We start from the raw sequence: 16,355 nt of genomic DNA, 5'->3' as shown, positions 1-16,355 counted from the left end.
TTTCAACGCAGTCATCAGAGCTTCCTTTTTTCATATGCACTTGGAAAACAATGTATAGCAAAAAGCTATTAACATGTTCAGAATTCAGGGCTCAGTCAGACATGGATGTAAATGTGACAAAACATGCATCTACTTAAAAAGTACATCTAGGGAATCAGCTCTGAGGATAGTCAAAGAAAGCACATGATCCATAATTTGTCAGCAAAATTTTATTTGTTGTAAGTGACCACATGCTTAGTACCTGAGGTAAAGAACCAGAGCCTAATTAAAACTGGTCTGAGAAAGGAAAATAAGCTTGATGGTCTTAAGATACTGATTTAGTCATTCCAATCCTGGGTTTGAGAGATGTTGGTACCAATATTGTTAGACCTTTTTTTTTTCTTTCTTAGATGAAGAACCATCTTGTTCGTTTCCTCCTTGCATTTGATTGTAATGGAGCAATACCATTCTAAACCATCAGTGGTCACCAGTACTCCTCCTGGAGATCTGCAGGCTTCATGCTCACACACCTTAACAGTCATGCAGCTCATCCAGTTAATTAAGAGCTTCTGAAGCCTAATTGGCTGGAACTAGGAAGGTACATCTCCAAGACCAGGATGGGTGACCACCGATTTACAACATACTAAATGGTTTATAGTAGCCTGACTCAAGACACATCTAAAAAGACTGGCTTATTCCTTTTTCAGATAACCTGTAATACATGAAACGGAACAGTACAGATGGGAACACCCAGAGTAAAGTGTGGCTAACAAATTACCAACTTAAATGAGCCTTTATTTAATAACATTGTCAGGGGAAAAAAAATAAACAGAACATCCCAATTCCTTAACATACATTTTCCAAACAAAAATGTTTCCAAGCAACAAGAATTGTAAAAATTCTCCTGTAAAAGCATGATGTAGAGCTTGTTGCTTCCCAACATCCTGTAGTCGGACAATTCTTACAACTTGCAATTACTTAAATACAGGTAGTTCACTATAATAAACAATGGAATGACAAACGCTTAAGCACAGATGAACACAAACAGATGGCACAGTACATGAAACGTAAGTGACTTTATACTGAAAATAAATGACACCCTACAGTGGTCCCAGATTACAGTGAGAGAAGTCATCTTTGGGACAACAAAGCATCCACCGCCTGAATTACATCACTTAAAAAGGCACAAGTATGGAGTGTGGGTGTCTTTTCAGTGATACCAGCTAATTTATCAGCCATAAGACAGGCTGCACCAAAATGATTTAGCACCGATCGTTAAAGAGCAGACAGGGAACCGTTCTTTCCCAGCTGGCTTCACGGAATAAAATTAACAACCAAAGAGAACAAGAATAAATCTAGAATGCTTTGATGAACCTCCTTTTAGGAATGTAGAAGTGAGAAGTAGAAATCCAATGGTGTTTAAGTGCTTGGAGAAAACCATGTGAGGTGTTCCCCTCAGCTACAGATACTGTAGTATTAAAACAGGTGCATGAAGCCACAAGTTGAGCCACTGTGATGCATCTCCAGCTCACATGGATCAGTTATTGCAAGCTCCTTTCGTACTGCAGTCCAAATTGATTTCGGTTTATAGCTCACCTTGCAACTTTTAATCTGAGGTCCTAAAAAAATATCCCATCCCAACCAAACTGTGACTACACAGATGACCTAGTAAGCAGAGGTATTCTGGGTCAAAAACAGAAGCCCCTGGAGAACATGAGAATGATGAAGGTATTGTGTCCAATCAGAGCGTGCGTGGGTTGTACTCTGGCAGCTTCTTAAGCCTCTCTTTTTCCTGGTCCGTTTCCTGACGGGCAATGATCATAGTGTGTGCATAGCCCATCACCACCTGAAACAACACAGAAGCCATAACTCACTCAGCACTCCTAAAATCAAAGTAATGGTGCAGTTTGCGATTCAGCATTTGGAAATTCCCATATTACATATAGCCAACACCCAGCGATAGCCTGATGAGGGTTTATAAAAACACACACACACACACACACACACACACACACACACACACACACACACACACACACACACACACACACACACACACACACTTTGAGAACATTTTCATAAGGGCACTACCTTATATAATGTGAATGGTTTGAGATGTCATTTATGTTGCAATGATGAATCAAGAAGGATTACTGAAAAGTCTTCTGTGAAAAGCCTCTCCACCCACACCCATCAAAATGAGCACCGTAATCTCAGATTTCACTAAACCCTCATAGGTTGAGACGTGCTTGTGGCTTCAGTATAAAAGGAACTTTCCAAACACCAAGCAAACGAGGAAAATCTAAAGTGCATCATCACATTGTACCATTAGTCATATCGTCTCTTACCTGTTCTGAATAAACTCCATCCAGAGTTTTGACTTCCTGAGCTGTGGTGGAAGACTTTGGTTTGTTGTCTCCATAGCCCTAAAAAATTGGTATAATGTATCTTGAATTATACATAGTGTATTTATACATACACACAATGATTTACACTTAAATATAAATATTGTGTTATGAATTCCCAGGTACACAAAATACATGCACATACATTACAACTGAACATTAGACACAAAAAAATCTAATATTTGAATGCAATCACATTTAAGCCTCAAATAACTGCAGAATTAGTGTTGGGTTAAGCGCTCTTAAAAGACAGGTATTCAGCTAGCATTTGAAAACAGTGCTGAGCTATTCAGACACCCAGGGGATGTTCATTCCACTACCTTGGTCTACACTCTTAAAAATAAAAGGTACTTTAAGTGGTTCTTGTATAAAAATCTCTGCAGTAACATGTTTGTCATATACTTTACTTTACATAGGTAAGCAACCTTTACATCAAGTAAAGGTTCTTTAAACTCATCTTTATTACGAACATGTTTTTTATTTGGTTGTCTTTCACTCGTCTTAACAGATGGTAGGTCAAGCAGAGCCTGACTTGAAGCTCGAAGGGCTGACTTTTTAATTTTTGGCTTCGTAGACCAGCTTCAGGGTTTTAAATCTGATGTGGCTACTGAAGCCCAGTAAAGAGAACACAGTAAAGGAATGACTTGGCCGACCTTGGAACATAATACTGTAATCCAAACATACCAGCTCTCCAAATGTGGGCGAAGGTCCCCAGCTTATGGTGCTCTCATCAGCTGCAATGATTATGCTGCTCTTCCTAAGAAACCAAAGAGGACAGTTATATTACACCTTTGAGACAAGAACTATAATTGAGACGTGGAATAGTCAGAGGTCAAATTCTCACCCGCAGGCCAGACTACGAATCTTCCAGCCACACAGGTCCTGAACTGCTTTTGGATACATGGTTGACTCACGAGATGTGTTTGTCACACCCCAGAAAAACAGACCACCTGAGAAACAGTAACAAATAAAAAAAAAAATGTAAACACCCTTATTAAAATCAACACTTTCCATTTCCTCAAGTAAATTAAAGAGACAGTGCTTACCCATTTCACTGACAGCAAAAGAACACTGATATCCACAATATATCTGAGTAGCTCCACGGCCAGGGAAATCAAAGAGCTTGACCAAGCGAGGGACCATCTCATCCTTCTGCTCTGTGTGGCCCAGGCGTCCATAGCCTCCAAAACCCCAAGAGAACACACGCTTCTGCGAGTCCAGCACCAGCTGTACACAGAAAACAGCATTATGCTTAGTTAAAGTGTCTGCTGTGAAGCTAATGTTAGTCATTTCATTTTTAGGTCAGTTTTGCTTAACAGACGGTATAATATTTGTGCCTGAGATGAGGACGCCAAGGACATGTTTAGACTGGCAACAACTTCCTCTCTTAAGAGTCAATACATCTTAGGTTTCAAATCTCTTACGATCTGACCTCAATCCTTTTTGGACCTCATTCATGTGTCAAAATAACTTTCCAAATAACAACAAGCCATATCCCCTGTCTAAACACTGTTTCAGTGAGGTTAAAAGAATAACAATGATTTCAGCACCAACAACCTGATCTTACACTTTCAGAAGAAAACACTGCTTGGCTACTTACTGTGTGATTGGCACCACATGCAACATCTCGAGCCACGACATTCGGTACAGGCAGAACCTGGCCATCCTTTGTCTTCTCAATGAAAATGGCCACTCGTCGAGGTAAAAGCTCGCAGTCAAACTCAATACGTTGAGCACGAGCTATGAACTTTCCGTCAGAGTTATGTCCTATCAGAGGTAGAGGGGAAGAAAAAAAAAAAAGCTTAAAAACCCTGAAGAGGCTGGTGTATTATATCCTACAGCTAGAAACACCTTTAATATATTACATAAGCTTACCTAGCTGACCATATTCTGGGCACCCGAAGGAGTAAAGGTTACCCTTACAGTCCACCACCATGCTAAACTCAGCACCGCAAGCCACTTTAACCAGCGGCTGTCCGTTGTACATGACCTGTGGACATGACCAGTTTACATCAGACCATGGAGCACTTCCAACAATGGACAACCATTAAAAACAACATGAAACGAACCCAAGACTAAAGCAATCTTACTGTAGCTGGGGTGAGGACAGCATCCGTCTGAGTGCCCTGACCAAGCTGTCCAAGTTTGTTCTCTCCGAATGAGAAGACCGTACCATTTTCTACAGAGGACACACACAAACAGTTTAAGCCACAAAAATCACACCAGCACCATCCTATACTGTCTGTGAACTACCCACCTGTTAAAGCAAGGGTGTGATTGCGCCCACAGGCAGCGGCCACAATCACCTCGTCTCCTAATCCCTCCACCAGCTTCGGGGCATCCAACCGCTTGTTGTCTCCATGGCCCAGCTGGCCCTTGTCATTGCGTCCTGAGAGAGCAACAACAACTGATTAATAATTCTGTCCAAACACAAACTCCTTTATCGCTATGCCTTCCTTTCTGTCAGGAATACTGATATGAGAATACTTAATGAAGGACAGCAGCAGGAGCAGACGTGGCAATCTTCAAAGTTATAAGGCATAATTTGATTGTAGACAGGAGGAAAAACAGCACTGCAGAAATTAAATATTTAGCCATTATGGAGTGTATGACCACCAACAACACTAATTAATCATATTTGGAACACTGTACACATCTTGTTTAGTGTGGTTTTAAAATAACATCATAAGCAAAATGTACTAAAATGTCTTTAGTAAATGTCTAGTAAATCTTATTTGAAACTGCATATACGTATTCAGGACTGTCAAGGGGGGCAGGGGGCTCACTACAAAGCTTAGTGATTTTTAAAAGCTTATTCATTTCAAAGTGTCTTCAGATCCATCTTATTTTCTGATTTTGTGTAGAATTTCATATCAAAAGGTTTATGGTATCGTATTCAAAGTGAAGGCAGTCTTAGGCCAACCCAACATGCCAATAGGCTTTTTAATGATAGATTTCAAAACACAACAAAAAGAGTGCTCAGGGGCACCGGCCCAGCTCAGCTGTGAAGTGCTGGTGAAACGGACGTATCGAGCGTTTGCGAGACGATCAGATAAGGCGTTAGCAGCAACACTGTTTATGTGCACTCACTCATCTTCCATTTACTGCGACATCCTCTGACTGAGCATATTATACTATTCACTTCGTCAGTTCACGATCGCTGTGGTTATAATCTCAATGAATCCGCTGTCACACCAAAAGTGCTCCACAAAAAAACAAAAGATGGCCATCCCCACTGTTTCATAAAAAAAATTAAGTAAACAGTTCTTAATTCAAGACTCACCCCAGCTCCAGAGTTTGCCCTCTGTTGTGATGATCAGACTGTGAGCAGCACACGGCCCCGACACTACACTGCTCACCTGCACATCATTCAGACAGCCATAGCGATGAGGACCCCACAGATTCTGTCCCAGGTTCCTGTATGCAGCTAGACATACACAAAAAAAAAAAAAAAAAAAAAAAAAAAAAAAAAAAAAAAAAAGTCAGAGGTTCAATAATCATTATAGTCATAATCTAATGTTAATATCTCACATATAGCCTGCTGATTCCAAAACAAACACTAACCCTTGAAGAGAACGAAAACTGCATTAAAAATCCATTTATAATTCCTGGTTCACCTTGGGTCCTTTAATGGAATGCGTTTTCTTGATGAACAATAGACAGAGTAGCCAAGATCAATTCCTCATTGATCCCCTCAGACCACAGTCTACACGCTGCACAGCTGTTACAACACTGTCTGAAGCCAGAGTCCACTAATGAAAACACGTTTCTCCGCCTGAACTTCACTTGACTCCGTTTTGCACAACACCACACAGAAGAGCTACTTAAAAATCCTGAACGCCCTAATAAAAGTTCCTGAACGCCCTCATAAAATGTACAAAAATGTAAACAAAATCCTAAATTACTGCAGTAGAAGCCTTTCTCTACATGGCTGGAAATGAGACTCCAAAATATTTAATGCATTTACTGAACTCCAGAAGAACGGGTGATGCAAGGATACAGCTCCACCATCTGTATCCATCAAATAAACATTATATGGCTCGATAGTCCTAATTCATGTAGATTCAGTCCTTTTTTAACATTATATAAATGTTTGACGGTAGCAAATCTTTACGCTTCAACACATACGTAAAAAATAAATAATTCTGATATTGGCCTTGGCCCACAATTCCCAGATCAGTGCATATTTGAGGAAACCTTCACAAACAAAAACAGGCAAACATTATAATCCCCTTCAGTGGTCCAGGGCTCATACCTTGCTGTTTGGGCACTTCTTTTCTGCCAATCAAGTCCCAGTTGGTAGCTCCAAAAATGAGCAGCTGTCCTTTTGCCTTAGGTAACTCAAGTTTCTATAAGAGAAAAAAAAAAAAATGATGCATCAACACGACTTATTCGACCTTCCTTTTCTCATGTGATGGGATTGCGTTCAGCGCCCTGATGACTTACAATCTTTTCCTTTACATCATCTGACACAGTGACGGGCTGGAGGCCTGGTTTGGTTGCTTGCTTCCCTGGTTTCTTTGTATTTTCTTGCTCATAGTCTTCCAACTCATCGTCGCTGCTGAACTCCCTCTCTTTCTTTTTGCCACTTGCTCTTTTTCTCTTCAGTCCACCATTCCCAGAGACATCAGTCACCTTCTTGCGTGGCATAGTAGTGGAAAGATCTACCAAAACATGAAGTTTTAACATCCAGTTACAAGCTGTGATACAAATACTGCACTGCACTCTTAACAGACAGGGGTTTAAACAAAAGTTGCACATATGTAGCCTTCTATATTTCTATGTAGAAGAAGTGCAGCTGGTAGTAGTTTAATGTTAATACATGCGCTGCATTAATCTGATACTGCTAAAGACATAAATACAGGTTATTGGAGGAACGTGGATAAGAAGCACGGCTGCACGACATTGTCTCGGACCGATTAACTGGCTTCCGCATCAGTGTTTCCCAAATCAGCAAGTTCTAAAAGTTACTGGAGTCATTTTCCACATGGTTTAGTAGGTTAACTAGTTAGGATGAAGGGGTCACTGGTCGTGTGCTCTGGCCGGAGGACAGCGGCGCTCAGCCGGAGCTCCGCTGGGTCCTTTGTTGTAGCGTTCTGCGGCTGGTTAGCAAACTAGCGCCGCTAGCAGTCCGTATCGCACCAGGCTAACTAAACAATTAGCCCTCCGTATGAAAACCCGCAGTCCGGGGTGCTTTTCGTCTTAAACGCAAAAGTTGCGGAACTTCTAACTTAACAAAGATGCAGAAATTGGCAGCCAAATCCGTGAGAACGTCGAAAATCAATTTGACAAAAATAATAACAACAACAATGCGAGAAGTGATGTTCGGCTAGCCGTGTTAGCAAGCGAGCCACACTGCATTTGCATGCAACAAAGCCACGATCACAAACACCGAGTGCAGCATAAACCTACCGGCCGGGAACTTTTTTTTCTCTCCTTAAATGTGGATTTTGTGAGTCAGAGTATATAACGGTTGCTTTAAGTTGCGCCGACTTGGTCTATTATATTTTGTTATTCGAAATATTATCTAGCAAACGACGGGTTTCCTGATTCGGATGCTCCGCTCATGTCTGTCCGTCTTCCTCGTTTTTTTTGATTGATTTGGAACAAAAGAATCTGCAGAGTCTCGGCGATCAAACCACGTGGGGGCCGCTCTCACTCACTCAGCCCTGCTACACCACAGTGCCAGGCTGGGAAGCACGGCTCCATCCTCGGCCGTCGTTTAAAGAAACCCACTTTAAAGCGTCCTGCGAGGGGTTAGCGGAGTTTATTCCCCCTGAAACCTGCTGCTAACTTTTCACACACTGGATAATTCGTTTAGTTAGCTGGAGTTTACCTGTTTGTAACACTGCGGTGAATGAAGGCACGCTCTGTTTAACAGGGAGGCTGTAGAGGTTGCCACTCGCCCTCCTTCGCTCTTTGTTCAAACAGAGCTCTGTCCTGAACTATATGGCATATGCTTAAAGGAGTCCATTGAACTTTGGAGGCGTGCAGCCCGCAAAACAGAAACACATGGGATTTGAAAGAAGTGGGGACAGGACAGCCTTTAAATGGGCTTCAACCGAGGTGTGTACTGCCCTCTGATGGTCTGGAGGAGTGGGTATTTCCATAACTATCCAGCCAAGCCATCCCAGCAGTGAAATACACACTGCAAGATATGAAGCCTTTAAAGTATCAAGGTAGAAAAATAGTATTTAGAGAGATAAGCCTCTCTAAATACTCTAGTTAAAATAAGGGAATTGATTACGTTAAGGGAACATATTTTTAAATTGATGGAATGATTTATTAATATGAGCTTATTATTTATCTACACTGATGCTTTAGGGCCTCAAGCACTTCTCAAGCACTAGGGTAGCAAGCACTTAGTATTATTATTTATTAATATTCAATAATTCTTTACTGCAGTTTAGAAAGGGGACGGGAGCTTCACCACATCTAGGGTTATAAAGCTGAATCCCAAGTTTCATAAATGTAATAGTATGTAAATGTGCAGAAATCACAAGCCTGTTATAGTGGGGTTTGTTTTTCTTTGTTTTCTTTTCTACATAAACATAAGATTTAAACACCACTAGCCATATGTTTTTATACTAGTCTGGTGGGTGCTTGGATTTTTAAAACATTAATAACCTAGTGATGAGGCCTTCAGTGTCACCTGTGGAGGTGTCAGGCAGAGATGAGTAAGTCTGTGCTATAGGTGTATAGCTCTTAGATCAGGATTAATAAAACATGTGTGTGATTCCTATGAGGGATTTAAAATTTGTGAATAAAATAATTGGAAGATGCAAACTAAACATAACAAAACAAAACATGACATTAAATATCTGGTCAATAAAGTTCATATATGAGCTGCAAAAAGAGCCACATATTTGTAACACATATCCGCACACAATGTTCTTGCCACACAAAAACCTTGTATCTTCAAAATGGGAAAATCTGCAGGACAAGACAAAAACATTTTAGTTGAAGTCAACAATGAAATCCTTTCATTCATCAGATTAAAACAGTATTAAAAAGGACCAAGCTTTTTGTATGACAGCAGCAATGTATATCCAACTACTAAAGTCTTATAGCTGTTTACACCCACCCATTCATGTCATAAGGAGTCATAAGAAGTGTCTCAGACCTGGACTGCTGTTGAATTAGGCATAATACAGAACAGAGATGATTTATATAGATCAGGCTAAAACTGTTTCACTTTAATGTCTGTTTTTGATACATAAATAACATAAGTGGACGTCTGGGCAGCCCCTCATGTAAAGAGATTCATAGACAATGTGACTCAGCATGTTTTATTTCTTTTGTAATTGGCATTTCATAGACTTTGACTGTCATATGTAGGCTACCAACAGGAGAACGAAAAGGGCAATTGTTATGGTGTCTAGGAAGCTAACATATACAATCACAATCACTCCATTGTTTTTCTTTGTATTTATTGTAATATTATTTTCCCCCCTAACAAATAAATGCCTGCCTCTTATAGATTTCCATATTTTCCAATTTTCACAGATTTTCACACCTTTCCACAGTACTGCATATTACAAATCATGTTGAGGATCTTTGAATGTGAGGATGAAATGGCAATGTAATCCCATAAAATATCAGGAGCAGGAACACCTTCCCTGCTGGTATCACATGTTTCTAAATTAAGTCTGGTTTTATTAGAAATGTATGAATTATGGATTTTAAATAGTAAATAGTGCAATACTTGTTATTCCATTCACATTAGCTTTGCACATCAAAGCTGACCACAGGGGACCTTCTGTAATATCACAGTTGTAACATTGCGAGTCAAACAGGGCCAAGCCGTTTCTAACACACTGCTGTGAGAAGGGTAAATACATTACTTTAAAAAATTAGTAACTAGTTTTTGACTCATAATCCTCAATATGTGCAAATCCAGCCTTAGCATATATCAGAACTTGTGTAAATCACACCCAAAATGAACTTTAAACATTGCAGCCACTCATACTGGGGTATGAAGGATGAATAATCACAGTTGAAGGATGTCACATGCTCTCCACCTGCACCTTTACTTTTGTGCTTTTTGTGTGACCCTGCTTTCTCTGCCCACAATTATGAGGCCTACCTGAGCTTTGGTAGGTCTTTGTAGAATAGAGAACCATTTAAAATCTGTTTGTAGTTACATGGAAGTTAACAACAGTGTTATTACTACTATAAAAGCATGTTATAGGGCCAGAGTTCCAGGCAGGGGTTAGGCCTAGTCTTGGACTACATAGCATTCTGAATGGTAAATTTTGGTTTAAGACTAAGCTTAATGCCTTTCTGGGAAACCAGCCCATTATAGTTCCAGAGTCCAGAATAGTAGTTGAGTATGAATAGAAGTCATGGCCAAAATAATAAGCATACACTCTCAAAAAGAAAAATCTTTCAATAAGAACACATCACACATCAATTTTGTGTTATTTCTAATGTAATCAGTGTATTACCTTCATTAACCAAATGCAGTGTGTATGTTTCTTAAAAACACAATAATGTGTTCTAATCACACATCTGTCAGAGACACACAGTATGCTGGTTTGTCTTAAATGCACCGTAACCAGCTTATAAATGAACTCAATAAAGTCACTCATATAAAAAGATGTCTTAGTATTTTTTTTACATTTAGTTATTAATTGTAATGATTTAATAAGTTACATATGTATCAAACAGACAAACATTTAATCAGCATTCACTAATTATTTCAATTTACATAATTTAATTATTTAATTAAATAATGTACATTTAATTATTTATGTAAATTATTTTATGTACATTAAACAAGTTTGTTTATTGGGTTTGTTTACAGTCATAAATTTGTGATGGAGAGAAAAAGATGAGACTGCGAGGCGAGGCACATTGTGTCGCTGGGTTACTACTCTGGTTTCGACCGAGGCCTGCTCTTTGCTTGGGCTTTTAATGGGCTCAAAATATAAGCTTCTTTTAAATAGATTTTGTCAATCAAACACACAGCCTTTAAGTCAAGAACCTGGCTAGCTAGCTTAAAAATGTAGCTTTCAGAAGTTAGCCTTACTAGTGTTAGATATCATGCCTGTAGTTTGCTGGCTAACCAGTGCTAGCGCTCCTTATGTTGGTGTGATGAGTCATTCTGAATAAAAGCAACTCAGTCTTTTCTTCTTGGCTTTGCTAAGTTAGTTAACATACCTAAATTAACTTTAAACCTATACCTCTCATGCACAGCAAACTTCAATTATCTCACATACAACATTATTGTTGTTGTTCCATGACTCACAAGCTTTTAAAAATATAGATCAGTGTAAAAAATACAGGAGGAGGACAAACTCATTTAGCTTATTTGTATGAAACCCATCCAAACCTCGGGTTTTGAATACCTGAATTATTTAAGGCATTTAGCAGATCCCTTATTGTCCTGCAAATTCACCCATTTGACCTTTTTTAAAGCATCCAAACACTTACATTTACATTTACATTTATGGCGTTTAGCTGATGCTCTTATCCAGACCAACTTACAAGGTTACTCGTATTACAGAAGGTGGGCCAATGCAGTGTTTGGAGTCTTGCCCAAGGACTCTTATACAGACTGGGAATCAAACCCGGTCTCCCACATGGTGTAATAGCTCACTGGCAGGTAGTGGCGCTATCTGTCGCGCCATACCAACCACACTTATGTTTCCCTCCTCATTATTTAGACAACGTCCTAATCAAAATGTACATATATTATTTTAAGATTGACTGGATGAGCCTGTTGGAGAGAGCAGATATCAGTTGGCTTCTTGCAGAAGATGAAAGATATGCACTTTGTATGTGGGAGCTGTTGTTTAATCTAAAGAGTTATCCTTGTAGATTCTATCTGGGGGCTGATTTGAATACAATTTTACCTGCCCCAACTATGTGTTGAAGGGTAGTTTGCTTAACGAAAACAACCTGATTGCTTTGTTTGGGATGAGTAATTAGTAATGTGCAGCTGTGGAAGCTGAAATTACCTGGTGGAAAAACCCCTTAGCAATAAGGGTACTGTATGGTACTAAAAGGGTTCATTGACTTGAAACAGTAGTGAAACCCCATAGAACAATAAAATGATTCAGTAGTTATTTAAGAACCAGAAATAAGAGGTTCTCCATCAAAGAAAGGAACCATTTAATAATCCAAATGTTTTTAAACTGTCAGGATTGTTATGGTATATAGAACCGTTGCATTTACCAAAAAAAGCCCTTTTAACCCCATTATTTAAAAAAAAGGCTCTCCATCACAGGCAAATAACCATAAAGACTTCATGTGTAAATGCTTCATATGTAAGCATTGCCTTTATTAAAGTTTGCAAGGAAAAGCAGTTTATTTAACATAGAGAACATCAATTTAACCAGACAAAGAACCATGTAAACCTTCAAAGGCTGTAGGCTACTAAACAGAAGTACTTTCCTTACTAAAGAACCCTTGCCTCCTTTTTAAGGCTGTAATGCTGACCAAACCATCTTTGGAAAGAAAATCTGACAACATGGTGTAGAACTACTACTTCTCTGCCCCAGTCCCTCCCTTTTCTTTCTTCATATTCGGCCCTGTGTTTTCCCAAACCTACCCCCCACAGCTCTCTGACTCAACCTTCAAGTCGCAAAACTGATGTTGGGCTGTGATTGGCTCTGGCCTGGACCTGCAGCCCTGCTATTGGCTGACAGGGGTTTCGGAGTATTTGCATTCTGAGGGAAGGCTGTGCCTATTGATGTGCTGTAGGGGGAGGGAGGGAGGGAGGCAGGGAGAGAGAGGAAGCAAAAAAGGGAGGGATAGAGGAAAAGAATAGAAGGGAAGAGTCTCTTATTCCTAGGAGCGAGTGTGACAGCTCTCGTGGAAGGGGCTTTGGAACTAGTGCCTTGTGGGAGAGCAAACAATGGTGGACGTCTCTGCATGCTTTCAGCGGCTATGAGAAGAGCAGGGCTGGATATTGAAGCACAGGGATCACTGGAGAGCTGCACTGCGCAAAGATGGGAGCTGATATGACAATGGAGTTTTTTTAAGCAGCTTGGATCTCAGCAGAGGGGGGATTCTTGGAGTTGGGAAAACTAAAAGGATAAAGACTGTGACTTATAAGTCTTCATTTAGAACAAAAGGTAAGCAAACGTATATTTCTGTGTGTGTGTGTGTGTGTGTGTGTATGTGTGTGTGTATATGTGTGTGCCATCTCACTCCCTTACTCCATTACCACAATGTAACAAAGCTTGGATCCCTCACCCCTTAGGGGGTCTTTGAGCATGATGAAGCAACTGCTCAGTGGTCTTACATGTTTAAACACACAGATGGAAGCAGACAGTCCTCAGGAGGGTTACAGATGTAGAGCCAGTGTCTGGATTTCAGCAGTAGGATGATTCGGCATGAAGTGATTGATACAGAATCTGTGCCTTTAAAAACCCCATCAGGAGACAACACCACTTGTTTCTCAGTGTCAATTCTGGACGACTGAAACACAGCCTGAGGTGTGAGAGACTGACCCACTAAACTGTTAATGTACAACTTGTCACATTTTATACTGCCTAGTGTGATTTCACCTTTACTGCAGTTATGTGATCTTTAAAACAGCTCAGAGCACAGCCTCTTTTACACAGGGTACCACCAACATGCAGTTCCTCGCAAATGTTCAAACACCACCCATTGGATTGCAAACACAAATTTTAAATAGAAAATGATATGTATTGTACAATATGTATTCTATACTAACTAATCATCCTTGAAGCAATCTTGCCCTAACAGTATTTTATAGACAAGAACTTCATGTCCAGACATAGGGGTCATGAGTTTGCACAACCTTTAGTTGGAACTTGCACTCAAACACATTTAGATGACCTTGGAGGTTCATAATCTGAATTGTCCTCAAGTATCTCCAGCAATGCCTACTTAAAAAAAGAAACCTCCACAAATAACATGTTGGTTGTTTTTTCTCTTCCTAAAATGCAGCAAAGGTACTGTAAAAGACCTACAAGAAAAATATGATATAAATTAGAAAAATGTGTTAAAATTGACAGTGCTCAGGAATCAATACACAAAAATGAAAAGTAGACCCACTCTGACAACCACCAACACAATTATGGGAGTAGCAAAGAAAATCTAACGTTTCTAAAATGCAAAGTGGAAGTTGTAGAGTATATTTGGCATATTTATTGAGAAGGTAATCATGTGGTAAAAGCTACACAAAATATATGTCTGGAATATAATAAACACCACCTTAAAAACATGAAGACAGCCAAGAGCTTAATGGGACATCCTAAAAGAGGGGGCTTCTTTAAGGGCACTTTGGGAAAGGCAGTGGTTACATATAGAACCAGGACAACTCAAATTAACTCAAAGAACACACTCATGTGGTTCAGTGCCTGCTTGTATATAAAAAAGGTTCCACATACCTACAAAAAAGATTCAACAGATGAGACAAAGAACCCTCATTAGTACAATATACTAACTTTTGGGTTCTTCCTAAGTGCTTTTGGGAAGTTCTGAGTGCTTTTGAAGGTTCCTCAATGCACCTTGAAAATTTTCCTCTACAGTTTACAACTGAAGAACCTCCAAAAGTTCCTCAAGGATCTTGAACAGTGTACTTGGAAGCTGAACCCTGGGTCTTTCTAATATGGACTTTCCAACAACGAAAGCAGAAGGACAATTCAAGTCAGATCTGGCTGCAGTAGAAAAAGGTTAATGTTCTAGACCTTACCTGGATATTAACACCATACAGATGCTGCATGACAGGTTGCCAAAGAATGTATACAAGACCTTCAGACCTTCGGTCAGGAAGAGTAGCCGTCTTTACCAAGTACATCCAGAAACTAATACAATGCTAAAGCAAAAGCCTGTTGATGCTGAGCAATACATAATGTTAAGAACCCCCAAGATAATGTTTGTAATTTAAGCAGTTTCAGAAATTTCAATAATGTCAGATAGCTTTTCAAATGAATGTTAAATAAAACCCTTTCTTCTTTAATCATATTTGTAAAAGACACATATCATAATCTTACAGTTTCTGCCTGGAAACTTTGATTAGACCTACATGAATGCACTTGAATACATTAATATAATATAAGCCACATTGCTAAACTGAGCAATAAACAGTTAAACAGTCACACTTCTTTCTATTAGACCATTTATCATGACAATTTGACAAGGTGTAAAGAACATCTAATATTTTGTCATTTTGTAAAAATACAAAATAGAAAATGACAAAAATGGAGATGTGGTGTTCTTACAGAGACAATATGCTTCTTCGTGAATCTGCCTTTAGAGATGTTAACAAAGTAATTCCTAGTGTTTTAAGGTAAAATGTACCATGCATGTATCTCCCCAACATAACAGTTTTCAAAATAAAAACAGCGGCATTAGATGCTTTAGGTGTTTGGTTCCTATCACCACCGTTGTAAAGAATTATTTTGAACAGTTTCTCTAAAATACTGCACCATTCTACACAGGTGCATGATTTTGTTTACATATTAATAATTAAAACATAAAAATAAATTGCACAAAAAAAAGCACATTTATTGCATTTCTTGATGTATTATGTATGTTTTATACTGCATCATGAAGACCAGTATAGGATTGTCACAATTGCTTCATTAAATAAATTGAATTTAATCAATGGAAAAATAACTAATTCAAATTTATCTTGTCAATGCATCTGCAAAATTTGAATATTTACATCATATAGCATATTTTTTAATTCATGTAGTGCTTTCTTACAGTAAAACAGTCTGATGGACATTTTCTGCCACATATTGGACGTCTGGCCTTACTTAAGTACTTAATTACCAATATAATCTATAGTGATATCTATAGAAATTCTTTTAAACGTGTCAGTAAATAAAAAACATTGCATGAAAATACCCGAAAACCAGTTACCATTTCTGTCATTTGTAATGCTTGGATTGAGAAGTTAGTGATTTATTGTAGGTCTGACCAGATTTGGTCAAACAAAATTGATCCAATTTGCTCTGCAACATTTTTTGTGCAGTTTAGAGAGTGACA

General features: G+C 39.1%; 2 protein-coding genes across 8 annotated transcripts in view; one reads left to right on the top strand and one right to left on the bottom strand.

Annotated features, from left to right (window-relative positions):
- Positions 1–194: 194 nt before the first annotated feature.
- Positions 195–8,358, bottom strand: rcc2 (regulator of chromosome condensation 2). Of its 2 annotated transcripts, none has more exons than XM_072697278.1 (13): positions 8,221–8,358; positions 6,831–7,048; positions 6,640–6,733; positions 5,668–5,811; positions 4,642–4,773; positions 4,475–4,563; positions 4,260–4,374; positions 3,985–4,151; positions 3,431–3,611; positions 3,229–3,334; positions 3,069–3,141; positions 2,328–2,405; positions 195–1,825 (listed from the first exon to the last, which is right to left on the bottom strand). In XM_072697278.1, the coding sequence occupies exons 2-13, from the start codon at positions 7,032–7,034 to the stop codon at positions 1,721–1,723; spliced, it is 1,488 nt and encodes a 495-aa protein (XP_072553379.1). In that variant the 5' UTR covers positions 7,035–7,048; positions 8,221–8,358; the 3' UTR covers positions 195–1,720. The 2 variants fall into 2 exon arrangements, with proteins under 2 accessions (XP_072553379.1, XP_072553377.1); XM_072697276.1 differs by lacking the exon at positions 8,221–8,358 and adding an exon at positions 7,797–7,964.
- Positions 8,359–13,127: 4,769 nt separating this feature from the next.
- Positions 13,128–16,355, top strand: part of arhgef10lb (Rho guanine nucleotide exchange factor (GEF) 10-like b) — a 50,846-nt gene continuing 47,618 nt past the window's right edge. For 3 of the 6 annotated variants that reach the window (XM_072656501.1, XM_072656499.1, XM_072656498.1), the window contains exon 1: positions 13,128–13,465. The gene's annotated coding sequence lies outside the window, so the exon portion shown is untranslated. The remainder of the gene's footprint in view (positions 13,466–16,355) is intronic. The other 3 variants (XM_072656503.1, XM_072656502.1, XM_072656500.1) reach the window with 1 other exon arrangement.

Source organism: Salminus brasiliensis, chromosome 14 (assembly GCF_030463535.1).
Source record: "Salminus brasiliensis chromosome 14, fSalBra1.hap2, whole genome shotgun sequence".
Taxonomy (NCBI): domain Eukaryota; kingdom Metazoa; phylum Chordata; class Actinopteri; order Characiformes; family Bryconidae; genus Salminus; species Salminus brasiliensis.
Note: the sequence above shows the minus strand (reverse complement) of the source record. Positions and strands in the feature narration are given on the sequence as shown.